This window comes from Musca autumnalis, unplaced genomic scaffold (assembly GCF_047663935.1).
Source record: "Musca autumnalis isolate F117 unplaced genomic scaffold, ASM4766393v1 scaffold_5, whole genome shotgun sequence".
Taxonomy (NCBI): domain Eukaryota; kingdom Metazoa; phylum Arthropoda; class Insecta; order Diptera; family Muscidae; genus Musca; species Musca autumnalis.
The window spans coordinates 73,783,126-73,797,691 of NW_027412088.1; the positions used below are offsets into that span (position 1 = coordinate 73,783,126).

Consider the following 14,566-nt stretch of genomic DNA (forward strand, 5'->3'; position numbering starts at 1 on the left):
ATTTGGGGAACGGATAGAGCTGGAATCCTGAAATTTGAAATGGGAGTTACTAATGGAGAGTAACAAATAAAGGTTTTTGGAAATTCCACCTATTAGTGTACGAAAAGTACTAAATGGTACTCAATTTAGTACTATTTGGATTTGGGTGAACGGATTTAGCTGGAATCTTGAAATTTGGAATGAGGGTCACTGATGAAGAGTAACGATGAAAGGTTTTTGGAAATTCGAACTATAGGTGTACGAAAAGTACTAAATGGTACAAAATTTAGAACAATTTGGATTTCGGTGAACGGATAGAGCAGGAATCCTGAAATTTGGAATGGGAGTAACTAATGAAGAGTAACAAAGAAAAGTTTTTGGAAATTCGACCTATTAGTGTACGAAAAGTACTAAATGGTACTAAATTTAGTACAATTTGGATTTCGGTGAGCGGATTGAGCTGGAATCCTAAAATTTGGAATGAGGGCCACTGATGGAGAGTAACAAAGAAAAGTTTTTGGAAATTCGAACTGTATGTGCACGAAAAGTACTAAATTTAGTACAATTTGGATTTGGGTGAATGGATAGAGCTGGAATACTGAAATTTGGAATGAAGGTCAATGATGAAAAGAAACAATGAAAGGTTTTTGGAAAGTCGACCTACTAGTGTACGAAAAGTACTAAATGGTACTAAATTTAGTACAATTTGGAGATGGAGAGTAACAAAGAAAAGTTTTTGGAAATTCGAACTGTAAGTGCACGAAAAGTACTAAATTTAGTACAATTTGAATTTGGGTGAGCGGATAGAGCTGGAATACTGAAATTTGTAATGAAGGTCACTGATGAAAAGTAACAATGAAAAGTTTTTGGAAAGTCGACCTATTAGTGTACGAAAAGTACTAAATGGTATTACATTTAGTACTATTTGGATTTGGATGAACGGATTAAGCTGGAATCCTGAAATTTGGAATGGGAGTTACTAATGGAGAGTAACAAAGAAAGGTTTTTGGAAATTCTACCTATTAGTGTACGAAAAGTACTAAACGGTACTCAATTTAGTACAATTTGGATTTGAATGAACGGATAGAGATGGAATCCTGAAATTTGAAATGAGAGTCACTGATGAAGAGTAACAATGAAAGGTTTTTGGAAATTCGAAGTATAAGGATTCAAAAAGTACTAAATGGTACTAAGTTTAGTACAATTTGGATTTGGGTGAACGGATTGAGCAGGAATCCTGAAATTTGAAATGAGGGTCACTGATGGAGAGTAACAAAGAAAAGTTTTTGGAAATTCGAACTGTATGTGCACGAAAAGTACTAAATTTAGTACAATTTGGATTTAAGTGAACGGATAGAGCTGGAATACTGAAATTTGGAATGAATGTCACTGATGAAAAGAAATAATGAAAGGTTTTTGGAAAGTCGACCTATTAGTATATGAAAAGTACTAAATGGTACTAAATTTAGTACAATTTGGAGATGGAGAGTAACAAAGAAAAGTTTTTGGAAATTCGAACTGTATGTGCACGAAAAGTACTAAATTTAGTACAATTTGGATTTGGGTGAATGGATAGAGCTGGAATACTGAAATTTGGAATGAAGGTCTCTGATGAAAAGTAACAATGAAAAATTTTTGGAAAGTCGACCTATTAGTGTACGAAAAGTATTAAATGGTACTAAATTTAGTACAATTTGGATTTGTGTGAACGGTTTGAGCTGGAATCCTGAAATTTGGAATGAGGGTCACTGATGAAAAGTAGCAATGAAAGGTTTTTGGAGAGTCGACCTACTAGTGTGCTAAAAGTACTAAATGGTACTAAATTTAGTACAATTTGGATTTGGGTGAACGGATTGAGCTGGAATCCTGAAACTTGGAATGAGAGTTACTGATGGAGATTAACAACAGAACTAAATGGTACTAAATTTAGTACAATTTGGATTCGGGTGAACGGATAGGGTTGGAATCCTGAAATTTGGAATAAGGGGTCACTGATGGAAAGTAACAAAGAAAGGTTTTTGGAAATTCGCACTATGAGTGTACGAAAAGTACTAAATGATACTTAATTTTAGTACTTACTTTAATTTAGTACGGATAGAGCAGAAATCTTGGAATTTTGAACAAGGGTCACTGATTAAAGGAATTAAATCGATTAAATGTTGGTATTAAAAATAGGTTTTAGTACAACAGAATCGTCAGCGTTCACCACTTCCATATTAAATATTGTTCATTGTTTGTGCCAAACAACATTAAAAATCAGCAATTAAATCCCTTACCCCTAAAACATACAAAAATTCCCAATTACGTAAACAGCAATTTTACGTTAAATATTGGCATCATTTTTTCTGTAAAAATTGACATAAATTTATCTGTAAAAAACTTCCTTGACAGCTTCCGCTCAATTTACAAAACCTCATTCTTGTTCAACATCAACTGTCGTACTGGTAAGATCTATGATCTCCAAATAAATCCAAACTTTATCAATCCATCCTGAAACCACATATTTTTGTTTTTATTTCTTCTCCCTTTATTCGCAATTGGATACATCCATTCCAATTTCTTTTTGGAGTTGCAAAGACAAAGTTCTTACTTTGTCTCTTTGCCTAGTGCTCATTGTGTTCTATCTCAACATCAGGTCAAACACCGTCCAACACACCCGACGTCATCTACATTTTATGGTCCTTCGAGCCGGATTGCCATTGTCGGAGAATACACTGAGATTTCATTTCCATATCGTTCTAATTTGTGGATTCCAGGAGAGAACAGGTTAGTTTGCATTGTTTCATTCTATGCCCAGTTATTCGTTGAACAAACATTGAGATGTGCAAAAGTGTCAAATTATAGTGCCGCTATAATAAGAAGGAAAGAACACAAAATACGCAATATTTAATATCAAATGTCATGGAAAAAAGTGTAAAGTTTGAAGCGATCATTTGCCAAAATATTTCCCTCTGTCTCTGAAAGGAAAATAACAAAACTAAGACGTGCATACCATAATTGTTACTGAGGAAACATCGACGAAATTAAAAAAAGAAAGAGAATCGATTACTAAAGATTTACAAGGAGATTTGTGGTGAGTCCACCAACAATTATATGTGTCTATCCCAAAAAACATAATAGCCCATGTGAGAAATAAATTGACGTTGATGCGACATTCACAAAACATAATCACAAATTACCACGTGAACCAGATCTGAATTCGCCCAACGTTAAAGACGATGTATGTATGTAATTTTTGTTTCAGCGAATTGCCTAACAACAATGTAGTGACATCTGTTAAAAGTATGTTATGTTAAATCCATGCTTTGAAACTTTTATATGAACACATACATTCCCCATAGTGATGACATTTTGCATTTTATGTGATCTTTCTCTTTCGTCACACAATAAAATAATTGGGTTTATTTACCACTTGTTCCACCACTTATAATCGTGCTCTTACATTCCACATAGTCGACACTCTCTTCGGTTTGACCGAACATCAATTCAATTATTGTGTTTGATCTATTCATTTGTATTCACATCCATTCTCATTTGGTTTGTTTTTTCCATACCTTCCAAGAGAAATATTCTTCCCAACAGAAAGTGTTACATTGGAAGTAACAACTGGTAAAGGTTAATGACCGTGATTTCCAATATCAAAACAAAACAGCTGATATCTACCTCAAAAAATATCTAAAAGCGTAATGCTAACTCTATGTTTGGGTTGTTTCGCTGCTTGTTTTCATTTCGCTATTTGGATATAGTTCTTTTATGAGATTGCTACCCAGCAAACATTTTGTTCAACAGAAAAGTTACAACAATTGTTTGACCTAGATAAAACATAAAACTACCACAAACTACAAATTATTAGTACCGTTTGTCCATTGAAAATATTGCATCCCACCAATTTAACACATATTTCAATACAGTTCGGTTAAAGATACTTAAATTTCACTGTTGACTAAATGCAAAAACATCTTACTTATCACCATAATATTTTCGAAACAATTAACTACACTTTAACAGTGAATTCAACTAAGGAACATATATAACCATATCATCTTACATTCTTTGGAAACACGATAAGTTGTCTTGTCCAAAATATAGCTGCACTCTATATTATACTCTCAAATTACTCTCGTACGTGAGATTGCATTATATCTTTCTCTATACCATTTTAAAATCTTTGGAAATCATATATTCTATCGCCCTTTTGGCGCTCACTCCAGCTTCAACATTGTCTTTAGAGTTTTCCATAACTAATCCTCATAATGTCCTTGAACCAATTCATCAGATTGGCCGATAGGTTGGTAGAATTCGATGCTAATCTCACTGACAAACAGACTCCTTTGTCTTCAACATTTCTTGTAGAAACTCATCAAGAGGAACTAAAAACCATTTGGAATGAGTTTAAAGTAGTCTATAGTCAGTGCCTCTCAGATATTGAAAAGGAAAATGCGGAAAAAGAGGAAGAAGATAAGGACCAGGAAGAGGATGCTGAAGACAATGTCCTTCCTACGGTGAAAAGCAAATTTCAAAGTGCATATGCTACGTACTGTCGTAGCAGCGCACAACTTAAGGAATTATTGCATAGTCTAACCATGTCTAAAACTATCCCTATTCCGGAACCATGTCCGAGTCCATCCATTGAGCCACAACATGGCTTCAAACTTCCCCCCTGCGAAATCCCTTTGTTTAGCGGAGAATATTCGTCGTGGCCCACGTTCAGGGATATTTTTACAGCCATATGTATAAAGAATACAAGGCTCAGCTCCGTGGAAAAACTGTTCCACCTAACCCAAAGAACTAAAGGGGAACCCCACGAAATTGTGTGTAAAGTTCCCTTAACGAACGAAAATTTTGATCTGGCTTGGGAAAACTTATGTTCTCGTTACGAGAACAAGCGAGTGTTGGTAAATATCCAACTAAAAGCCTTGTTCAGTCTTCCTAACATAGCCCAAGAAAACGGGAGCTCCATTAAAAAACTCCAACGAGACATTAATAACTGCATCTCCCTTCTAAAATTATATAAAATTAATGTGGATAGTTGGGGTCCACTATTTGTATTCATATGCTCTAATCGTCTCCCTGAGTCTACACTGACTTTATGGGAACACACGTTGTCCAATAAATCTGAAATCCCACCATGGTCCAGCTTAGATGATTTTCTTACCAATCGTTACAGAACGCTAGAATCTGTCTCTGAAATTAGGAAGAAAGATTCTAATTCAAGTAATTCCACCCAAAATATGTTATCCAAAGGGAGATCAGACACACATTCCAAACACGTTCGCACGTTTCAAAATAATGTTTCCGAAGACCAATGCAAATTGTGTTCCTCTGGAGTTCACGTCATAAGAAAATGCCCATCGTTTTTAAAAATGACTCCCAGTCAAAGGTACAATGAAATTAAGAAGAATAGTCTCTGCTTGAATTGCTTCTCAAAGGTGCACACTTTAAAACATTGTACAAGTAAATTTTCGTGTCACAAATGTAGCAAACGTCACAACACTTTACTTCATCAAGAAGTAGTGTTGCCATCTACAACCAATATGTCCAAAAAACAAGACCATTCAAAATTTAGCTCACATTCTAATGCTCTTACTCCTAATTCAGTCCCCATACAGTCCACTGATTCTAAAATTCAGAGTTGTTTCTCTACAAATTCCGTGGGAGTTTTACTTGGTACCGCTCTCGTCCATGTTACACACAATGGATTACATGGCCCGAGCACTGCTGGACTCTGGTTCCGAAGGTTCCTTCATATCAGAGAAGATCTTCAAAACCATTCGTCTCCCTTATAAGAACATTTCTGCCCAGATATCTGGATTGAACAACACCATATCTGCATCCGTACACAAAGAATGTTCTATAGTTTTAGGTTCGATACAAAATAGCAACATAAAACTTTCGCTTTCTGCTTTAGTGGTTCCGTATTTAGCAAGCAATCTGCCATCCAGAACTATTGACCCTGTGTCTTTTACAAATGTTCCCGATCTTCCCTTGGCCGATCCCCGTTTCTACGAAAGTTCTGAAATCGATATACTTCTCGGCGCGGATTCACTTCCTTTCATTATGCTTCCTGGAATCAAAACAGGCATCTGCGGTTCGCTTATGGCACAAGAAACGGTATTCGGTTGGGTTCTTTCTGGTCCTGCTCCACATTCGTCTGCCCCCAAAACGACCACAATTATATCCAATTTCTCTGAAATCTCCTTAGACAAGGCGATTTCACGCTTTTGGGAGTTGGAGGACCTCCCTCGGAAAACTTTCATGTCTCCATCGGATCAATATTGCGAAAACTTATTCGCCTCCACAACAAAAAGAAACGTAGATGGAAGATACGAAGTTTATCTGCCATTTAAGCAAAATTTTCCTCAGGATGTGAACATTGGGACATCCAGAAATAGTGCTATGGCTCAATTCTTCCGGAATGAAGCTCGACTTCTTCGTACACCGGAATTTAAAAAAGAATACGATGAGGTCCTTAATGAGTATATCACTCTTGGGCATATGTCAGAGGTGAGATATGATGAATCTGTTCGAAATTACTACTTACCGCATCATGCGGTAGTAAGGCCCGAGAGCACAACTACCAAAGTGCGAGTTGTGTTCAACGCATCCTCAGCTTCTTCCAATGGGATAAGCTTGAATGATGTCCTATGTACAGGTCCAGTCCTACAACAGAATCTTATAGTTCTAATCCTCAACTGGAGATTCTATAGGTATGTCTTTAACGCGGACATTACAAAAATGTATCGCCAAATTCTGGTAAACCAAAGACAGACATCATTTCAGCGAATCCTTTTCCGTCAAAGCCCAAAAGATCGTGTAAAAGATTATGAACTGAAAACAGTTACATTTGGCGTAAACTGCGCCCCGTTCCTGGCTATACGCACACTTCTACAATTAGCTGAGGACGTCAAGAATACTTATCCTCTAGCTAGTGAGATACTCCAGTGCTCGATGTACGTCGACGATATCTTAGCTGGAGCTCACACCATAACAGAAGCAAATGATTCCAAATACCAAGTAATCCGTGCCCTGAGTTCTGCCGGCTTCTCTCTCCGCAAGTGGACTTCAAACTCAAAGGAAATCCTTTCAGATATTCCACCAGATCATCTTCTTTTCGAAGACTTCCTCGAGTTTGATGATCACAGTTCTGCCAAAACTTTAGGCATTCGCTGGAATGCGTTATCCGATACATTCTACTTCGGTGTAATTCCATTTCCCAGTCCACCAAAATATACGAAAAGGGAAGTTCTATCTCTAATTTCCAAATTGTTCGATCCAGCAGGGTGGCTGTCACCATGTGTCATAACCGCGAAAATTATTATGCAACAAGTATGGGTTGACGGTACAGATTGGGACGAAATTATATCTCCAAACTCCTTAAAAGAATGGAAATCTTTTGAATCTTCATATCCTTCTATTAAATCCATAAAAGTTCCTAGATGGTTTGGCTATAATTCCACAAGCGAAATTCAATTCCACGGATTTTGTGACGCCTCGGAAAAGGCGTATGCAGCCGCTGTTTATATTCGTATTAAAAACGAACACGGCATCCAAACACACTTAGTATGTTCCAAAAGTAAAGTAGCGCCCCTCAAAACGTTATCTATCCCGAGACTAGAACTATGTGGGGCTACATTACTTGCCGAAACTGTCGACACTATTATTCCACAACTTCGATTTCCAAAATGTCCAATATTCTTCTGGACAGACTCTACCATAGTTTTGTCCTGGCTCTCAAAACCCCCATGTTGTTGGAACACCTTCGTCGCCAATAGGATCTCAAAGATTGTAGAAACATCCAATCCTTCTAATTGGTTCCATGTCACGTCCGAATCCAATCCAGCAGACCTTGCCAGTAGGGGTTTACATACGCATGACTTAATCAAAAATGATTTATGGTGGTACGGTCCACATTGGCTTAAAGACGATCCCACTAACTGGTCTAAGAGCAATACTGTGGTGCCTGACACTAGTCTCGAAAAGAAAGTTCTTAAAGTTCATTTCGCGTATTTCGAAGAGTTCGAAGACATTCTCGACAACTTCTCATCGTTTCTGAAAGCAATACGAGTTGCTGCATACATATATAGATTTATTTTTCAAACTCTTCCTAAATACAAGTCCAAATTTGTTTTCGTTTCCAAAATTGTAACAGCCTCCGAAATGCAAGTAGTTCAAAATCGGCTGATTTCACTGGTACAGAAGGCTTGCTATCCAAACGACTACATGGCTCTCTCCACCAAGGGCTCTCTTTCATCCAAGAGTCAACTGCTAAGCCTAAACCCCATTCTTGATAGCGAAGGAGTTATGCGGGTGTGCGGTAGACTTGTCTCTTCTCCAGATTTGTCAGAAGATGAAAGACGTCCCATATTACTTCCTTATAAATGTCAATTCGCACGACTTTTAGTAACCTTTCTCCATGAATATTGTCTTCACGGCGGAAATCAACTGGTCCTTAAGTTGATTCGTTCTAAATACTGGATACCCAAAGGGAAAAATCTTGTCAAAACAATAATACATAGATGTAAACCTTGTATATTATACAAACACAGATGTCAAAAGCAGTTGATGTCCGCCTTACCTCCTGAAAGGTCACAATTCTCACGTCCTTTTACACATACAGGTCTCGACTTTGCCGGACCTTTTGACATTAAAACTTATTCCGGGAGAAATTGTCGTATAACCAAAGGTTACGTATGCGTTTTTGTCTGCTTCTCGACAAAAGCCGTACATTTAGAACTAACATCCGATCTTACAACTCCAACCTTTTTAGCTGCTTTTAGCCGATTCGTTTCTCGTCGAGGCTGTCCGTTACATTTGCACTCCGATAATGGTACTACCTTTGTCGGGGCATCCAAAGTCTTGGCCAAAGAATTCCTCAAAACTTCGCACGAAGCTATTATATCCGGCTATGCTCACCAAAACTTATCCTGGCATTTTATTCCTCCGGGAGCGCCTCACATGGGTGGCTTATGGGAAGCTGGGGTAAAGTCCTTTAAAGCCCACTTCAAGAAAGTTGCCAAAAATTTTAAACACACTTTTGAAGAATTCCAAACCCTTCTATCCAAAATAGAGGCATGCCTGAATTCACGGCCATTATCTCCAATGTCCCAAGATCCATCGGACTTATCGGCACTTACACCAGGACATTTTTTAATTGGCTCCCCAATTTTAGTTCCAATCGATCCAAAAATCGACTCCAACCCCATGTCCATAGTCAATCGCTGGCAACGTCTCAAGACATTACATCAACAATTTTGTAAAAGATGGAAAGATGAATACCTAAAGGAACTCCATCGGCGTCATAAGTGGCAATTTCCTAAGGATAATCTAAAAGAAGGAATGATGGTAGTTATCAAAGATGACAACACTCCACCAAATTCATGGCGATTAGGTAGAATAACAAACACATTCCCTGATCGTGATAATCTTGTCCGTATAGTTGAAGTCAAAACCGAAAAAGGCACAATAACTCGGCCAGTAACAAAACTGGTCGTGATCCCTTTAGAAGACACAGCATCTTAATTCAAAACGAATAACTATCCATATAATTACTCTTGCCAATGTACTGTTTTTATCCGTCGTTATTGCAGTAAATATGCCAAGTCATCAATCGCCCGCTAAAAATACACCAAACCGTACCAACCCTTCCAAAGGAAATTTGCGTCGAAACCAATACACATGCAGATTATGTCGCCAACAACATGCTCTCCGGAAGTGCAAGCGTTTTCTGGACATGAATATAACTAAACGCAGAGAAATAGTTCATACCTATGGTTACTGCCAAAATTGTCTCGCCCATTCCCATTCTCAAGGAAATTGTTTTACAAAAACGGGATGCAAATATTGCCACCACCAGCATCATTCCTTGCTTCATATTCATCCTATTCTCACGGAGAGAGCTCGGACAAGGAAAAGCCCAGCAAGATCCAATAACACCAACTTCCGAAACCAACCGCAATCGGATTACTCACCAAGTCGTGATTTGCATACTAGAAAAAAGACTTCTGTAGCCACGAGCAAAAACTTTACCACCTCATTGACCGCCATTTTAAAAGGCAACTCCATTACATTGCTCCCTACTGTCGTCGTTCAGATAGATAGTTCCAAAGGAAAACATAACTTGCGATGCTTTTTGGATTCTGGGGCAAGATATAGCAGCATCTCTTCAGAAACGGTTGGCAAACTTGGGTTAACAACATTGACATTAAAAGACGAAACTATTTGCCCATTAACGCTACATTCTGTCCATGATACGGATATTATGATAGAAAGCACATTGCGCATGACAAATAGGATAACCACGCGAATACCACACAAGTCATTACCCCAATCATTTACAAAACACTTCCAAAATCTGATGTTAGCTGACTCCTCCTTTTATAAGTCTAACCCAATCGATGTGATTCTTGGGGTAGACATATACTCACGAATACTAAACGAAGGCATAATTACAAGAGTCGGTCTTCCGACCGCGCAAAACACAATTTTCGGTTGGTCCCTCTATGGCACTTGTCCACTATAATCATCTTCTTTTTTAAACTAAACATTGATATGAATTCTTAACTTAAATGGGCATTTATGAAATAATGTAAACTACTCCTAAACCACTTATTTTTCTTATATAAAATGAATTGTAAACTAACATACAACATAAGCCATATCGTACTGAATTTACTATTTGTATATGTTGATCATATGGAAGTTGTCAAGGAATATAACTTGAAACTACACTGCAAGGGGGCCGGCAATGTTTGTGCCAAACAACATTAAAAATCAGCAATTAAATCCCTTACCCCTAAAACATACAAAAAGTCCCAATTACTTAAACTGCAATTTTACGTTAAATATTGGCATCATTTTTTCTGTAAAAATTGACATAAATTTATCTGTAAAAAACTTCCTTGACAGCTTCCGCTCAATTTACAAAACCTCATTCTTGTTCAACATCAACTGTCGTACTGGTAAGATCTATGATCTCCAAATAAATCCAAACTTTATCAATCCATCCTGAAACCACATATTTTTGTTTTTATTTCTTCCCCCTTTATTCGCAATTGGATACATCCATTCCAATTTCTTTTTGGAGTTGCAAAGACAAAGTTCTTACTTTGTCTCTTTGCCTAGTGCTCATTGTGTTCTATCTCAACATCAGGTCAAACACCGTCCAACACCCCCGACGTCATTTTATGCCCTTTCCGCATACGAAGTAGCGGGCATTTGCTAGTGTAATTATATGAGGATAAAATTAGTGAGAAACAATTGGTTATGCCATCTTGGTTATGTCGTGTGCCCCATACCTTAATTTCAGATAAATATCGACTTACAGTGACTTCAAAAATTTTTTCCAAAATTCTGAAAAAAAAAACTTTAAAAGCTTTTTGTGCGGAAGCTTTTTTATCGAATCACTTTATTATTAAGATATTGTGTAATCTTATGTAAAAACTCATCAAAATATCATACAGGGATACCAGGTTGTAAAAAATGATAACCCTAGTTTATATAGCCTCCTTAGGCTTACGGCTGAGGGTATAACAAGTAAAAAGTTTCAGTCGACGTAATATATAATCTCAGCAATGAAAGCCAGCAAATTCAGTATGGTTGCTTACTTACTTATTGTTACAATGAGTACTGTGAGACCTATCCAAAATAATATCTAAAATTGATCGGCGAACAGGTCTCAAACTGTTCTTAAGTTAAAATATTTGAACTTTTACGGGGAAGGTATCGGACGAAGTGGGTCGATAGATTACATCTTCGAATTTGGTGTGAGTTTCGAAGAACGATTACGATGTATAAAGATTGAAACATATCGAAGACACCCTACAGTAAAACATGGACCTATGTTGACGATTTTTAGTGTGGCGGTTTCGTGACCACTGAGAATCTCAAATGTCAAATTACAGCTACTTCGGTTAAAAATTGTAACAAAATCCTCAAAATATCGACAATTGGGGGCTACCCTTATATGGGGACTATGGCAAAACATGGACCTATGTTGACGATTTTTGGTGGAGAACTTTCATGACCACTGAAAACCTTAAAAGTCAAACTACCGCTAGTTCGGTTAAAAATGTAGCTAAAGACCGAAAATCGGGAGGTACCATTACATGGGGCATACCAAAACATGGACCAATGTCCATCATTTTTGGAATATAAGTTTTGTGGTCACTGGGAACACCAAATGTCAAATTATAGACAATTCGGCTATTCCAAAACAAGGACCTACGTCCACAAGTTTTTTTATACTGATTTCTTAACACTTAGGAACCATAACTGTGAGATTATAGCTAATTCGGTCTGAAAATGTAGCTAAAAACGTCAAAATACCGGAAATCAGAGGGTACCGTTATATGGGGGCTTTACCAAAATATGGATTGATATAGCCCATCATCGAGCTTAGTCTGCCTGCAAACAAAAGACGCATCTTCCCAAAATTTCAGTGTCCTATCTCCATTTTTGTGGATGCTAGAGAGATTACCACAGACGGACGGACATGCTTAGATCGACTCAAAATTTTAACTTTGTCACCATTTCTTATTTAAATGCAAGCCTTTTATTTTAAATATTCCATCATGAAGAAGAATATAGTTAAGCGAAAAATTTTTTTCTAGTTTTTATTGCATTTATAAATAAAACACTGTGTTAAGGTGATAGCTCAGAAAGGCCGCAGAGAATAGTTCTTGTTTTAGGAGATGAGAAGGTGATACAAACCCGCGAGTGAAACATATAAATAGATGAGAAGAAAATAAAAGACAAAGGTTTTTAGTTTGTATGATAATAATAATGGTGTGTAGGTGATTTATTAGGCGAAAAGTGCTGATGACTTTACCTTGTGTTGGTGAGACGGGTTACAATTCGCAAGAAAACCGAGAAGTACGTCCGTACTGATGAAGGGATGACTGATAAGTGATTTGTATATTTGAAACCGAATATGAATCAAGGTTGCTGTGTGGAAAATGAGTTATTAGATTTTAACTAAACAGACACCAAAGCAAGTTAAATAAAACTCTGTAAAAATACATCAAATCGTTAGGTACCTTTATATGGGGGCTATACCAAAACGTGGACCTTCGAACTTGACTGGCCTATGGCAAACAGACAGTCGACTCAGAATTTAATTCTTTAATGATTCTATCATTGCGTTACAAAGGGAAAAACAATCTTAATATACCCTCCATACCATGGTCCGGTAGCATTCATAGATATCAGTGCAATTTCTCTCTGTTCCTTCGATGATTCAAATGAAAAAGTATTTTTTAAATTATTCTTGCGAATTAGCCTTGGTATACTTGCCCACAATAGTTATGATAAATAATTTCTATTTTTATTTAAAAAATATTCTTGCGTAAATGTTTTGTGGTTTTGTGTATCTTCTTCGAACATGTAAATGTGTATGATTTATGACACTAAAATATTAACAACATTCAGTTTAGTATTCAGTATTCAATCACCAACTAACCAGAGATAAACAAACAGAAGGATTCTGAAAGTCCATAACGAAAATGAACAATATTTTGTCGATATTAGTAATCGTGTGTTTGTTCCTTATGTCAAATCAAATTGTAGCAGATAAAGATATACCATGGTTTGTACATGACGATAATATGTATTTTATCGATACGCAGGCGAATGTAAGTGACAATGAAGTGATTTGTATTTTTCTAAGTTAATTTCGAAATGCTGAATTGGTATTTTTATTTATTTTCAGTACACTTCCGAAAATGCCAATAATGTGTGCATTAAGAAAAATATGTTATATAAACTTTTTTTAATTGACATTAAGCATATAATGCCTCTTGTTGCTCAATATTATGGTATGTCTAGAATTGGGAATATTAGAACATCAGTAGCGCTAGCAATAGCATAATAATTATCTAAATACACAGATGCAATAACGCTAATATTTTTCCTACCTTTAGATAATGTTCAAGCCGTTTGGTCTTTTCAAAATTACAATTTGGGCCATCACACTAAAAATTATAATATAAATTTCTGCTACAAAGTAAATACCATCAATTCCGAAATTGTGAAAACAGATTGTAATGAAAAATTGGCTGTGGTGTGCAAGCGACAAGTTACCGGTGCAACATTATACAATTTTGATGGAACACAAGAAGACATTGATGCAGATGAAGTGGCAGAGTATTGCAATCCTCATTCTGAGGAATATGATAAGAAGATCCAACTGTGTTTGGTGCATTTTTACACAGCTGATGTGGATTTGAAACAAACTAAACGTAGTTAATACGTAGTAAAAACTCATTATTTTTATTTAAAAAATAAAAAAATTGTTTAATGGATTTATTTTAAACATACGGAGATATTTTTCGTTTATGGTGTCCTATAGCTGACTTTAAAAACGTCAGTTTCAGTGTCAATGACTTGGCTATTACTTTACGGCATCGCTACGATACACGTCGCACACTGTCGCGAGTTCATATTAACTGTGGCCAAAAATAGAAGGAGTTATTGTAGGTGCATCAATGTTGGTACATTTTTGTCAATTTTTTTTTGTAAAAAATCGAATTTTGAATTTCGCTGATATTTGTAAAAGTCTCTCTTTTCAAAGCAAGATTATTAGGTACTTAAT

At 36.7% G+C, this 14,566-nt stretch overlaps 1 protein-coding gene across 1 annotated transcript; it reads left to right on the forward strand.

The window, feature by feature from the left end:
• Nucleotides 1-13,423: 13,423 nt before the first annotated feature.
• On the forward strand, nucleotides 13,424-14,295 carry LOC141406612 (uncharacterized). The gene is made up of 3 exons (XM_073992388.1): nucleotides 13,424-13,607; nucleotides 13,685-13,790; nucleotides 13,896-14,295. Exons 1-3 carry the CDS (start codon nucleotides 13,479-13,481, stop codon nucleotides 14,219-14,221), a joined length of 561 nt encoding a protein of 186 aa, XP_073848489.1. The 5' UTR covers nucleotides 13,424-13,478; the 3' UTR covers nucleotides 14,222-14,295.
• The last annotated feature ends 271 nt before the right edge of the window (nucleotides 14,296-14,566 follow it).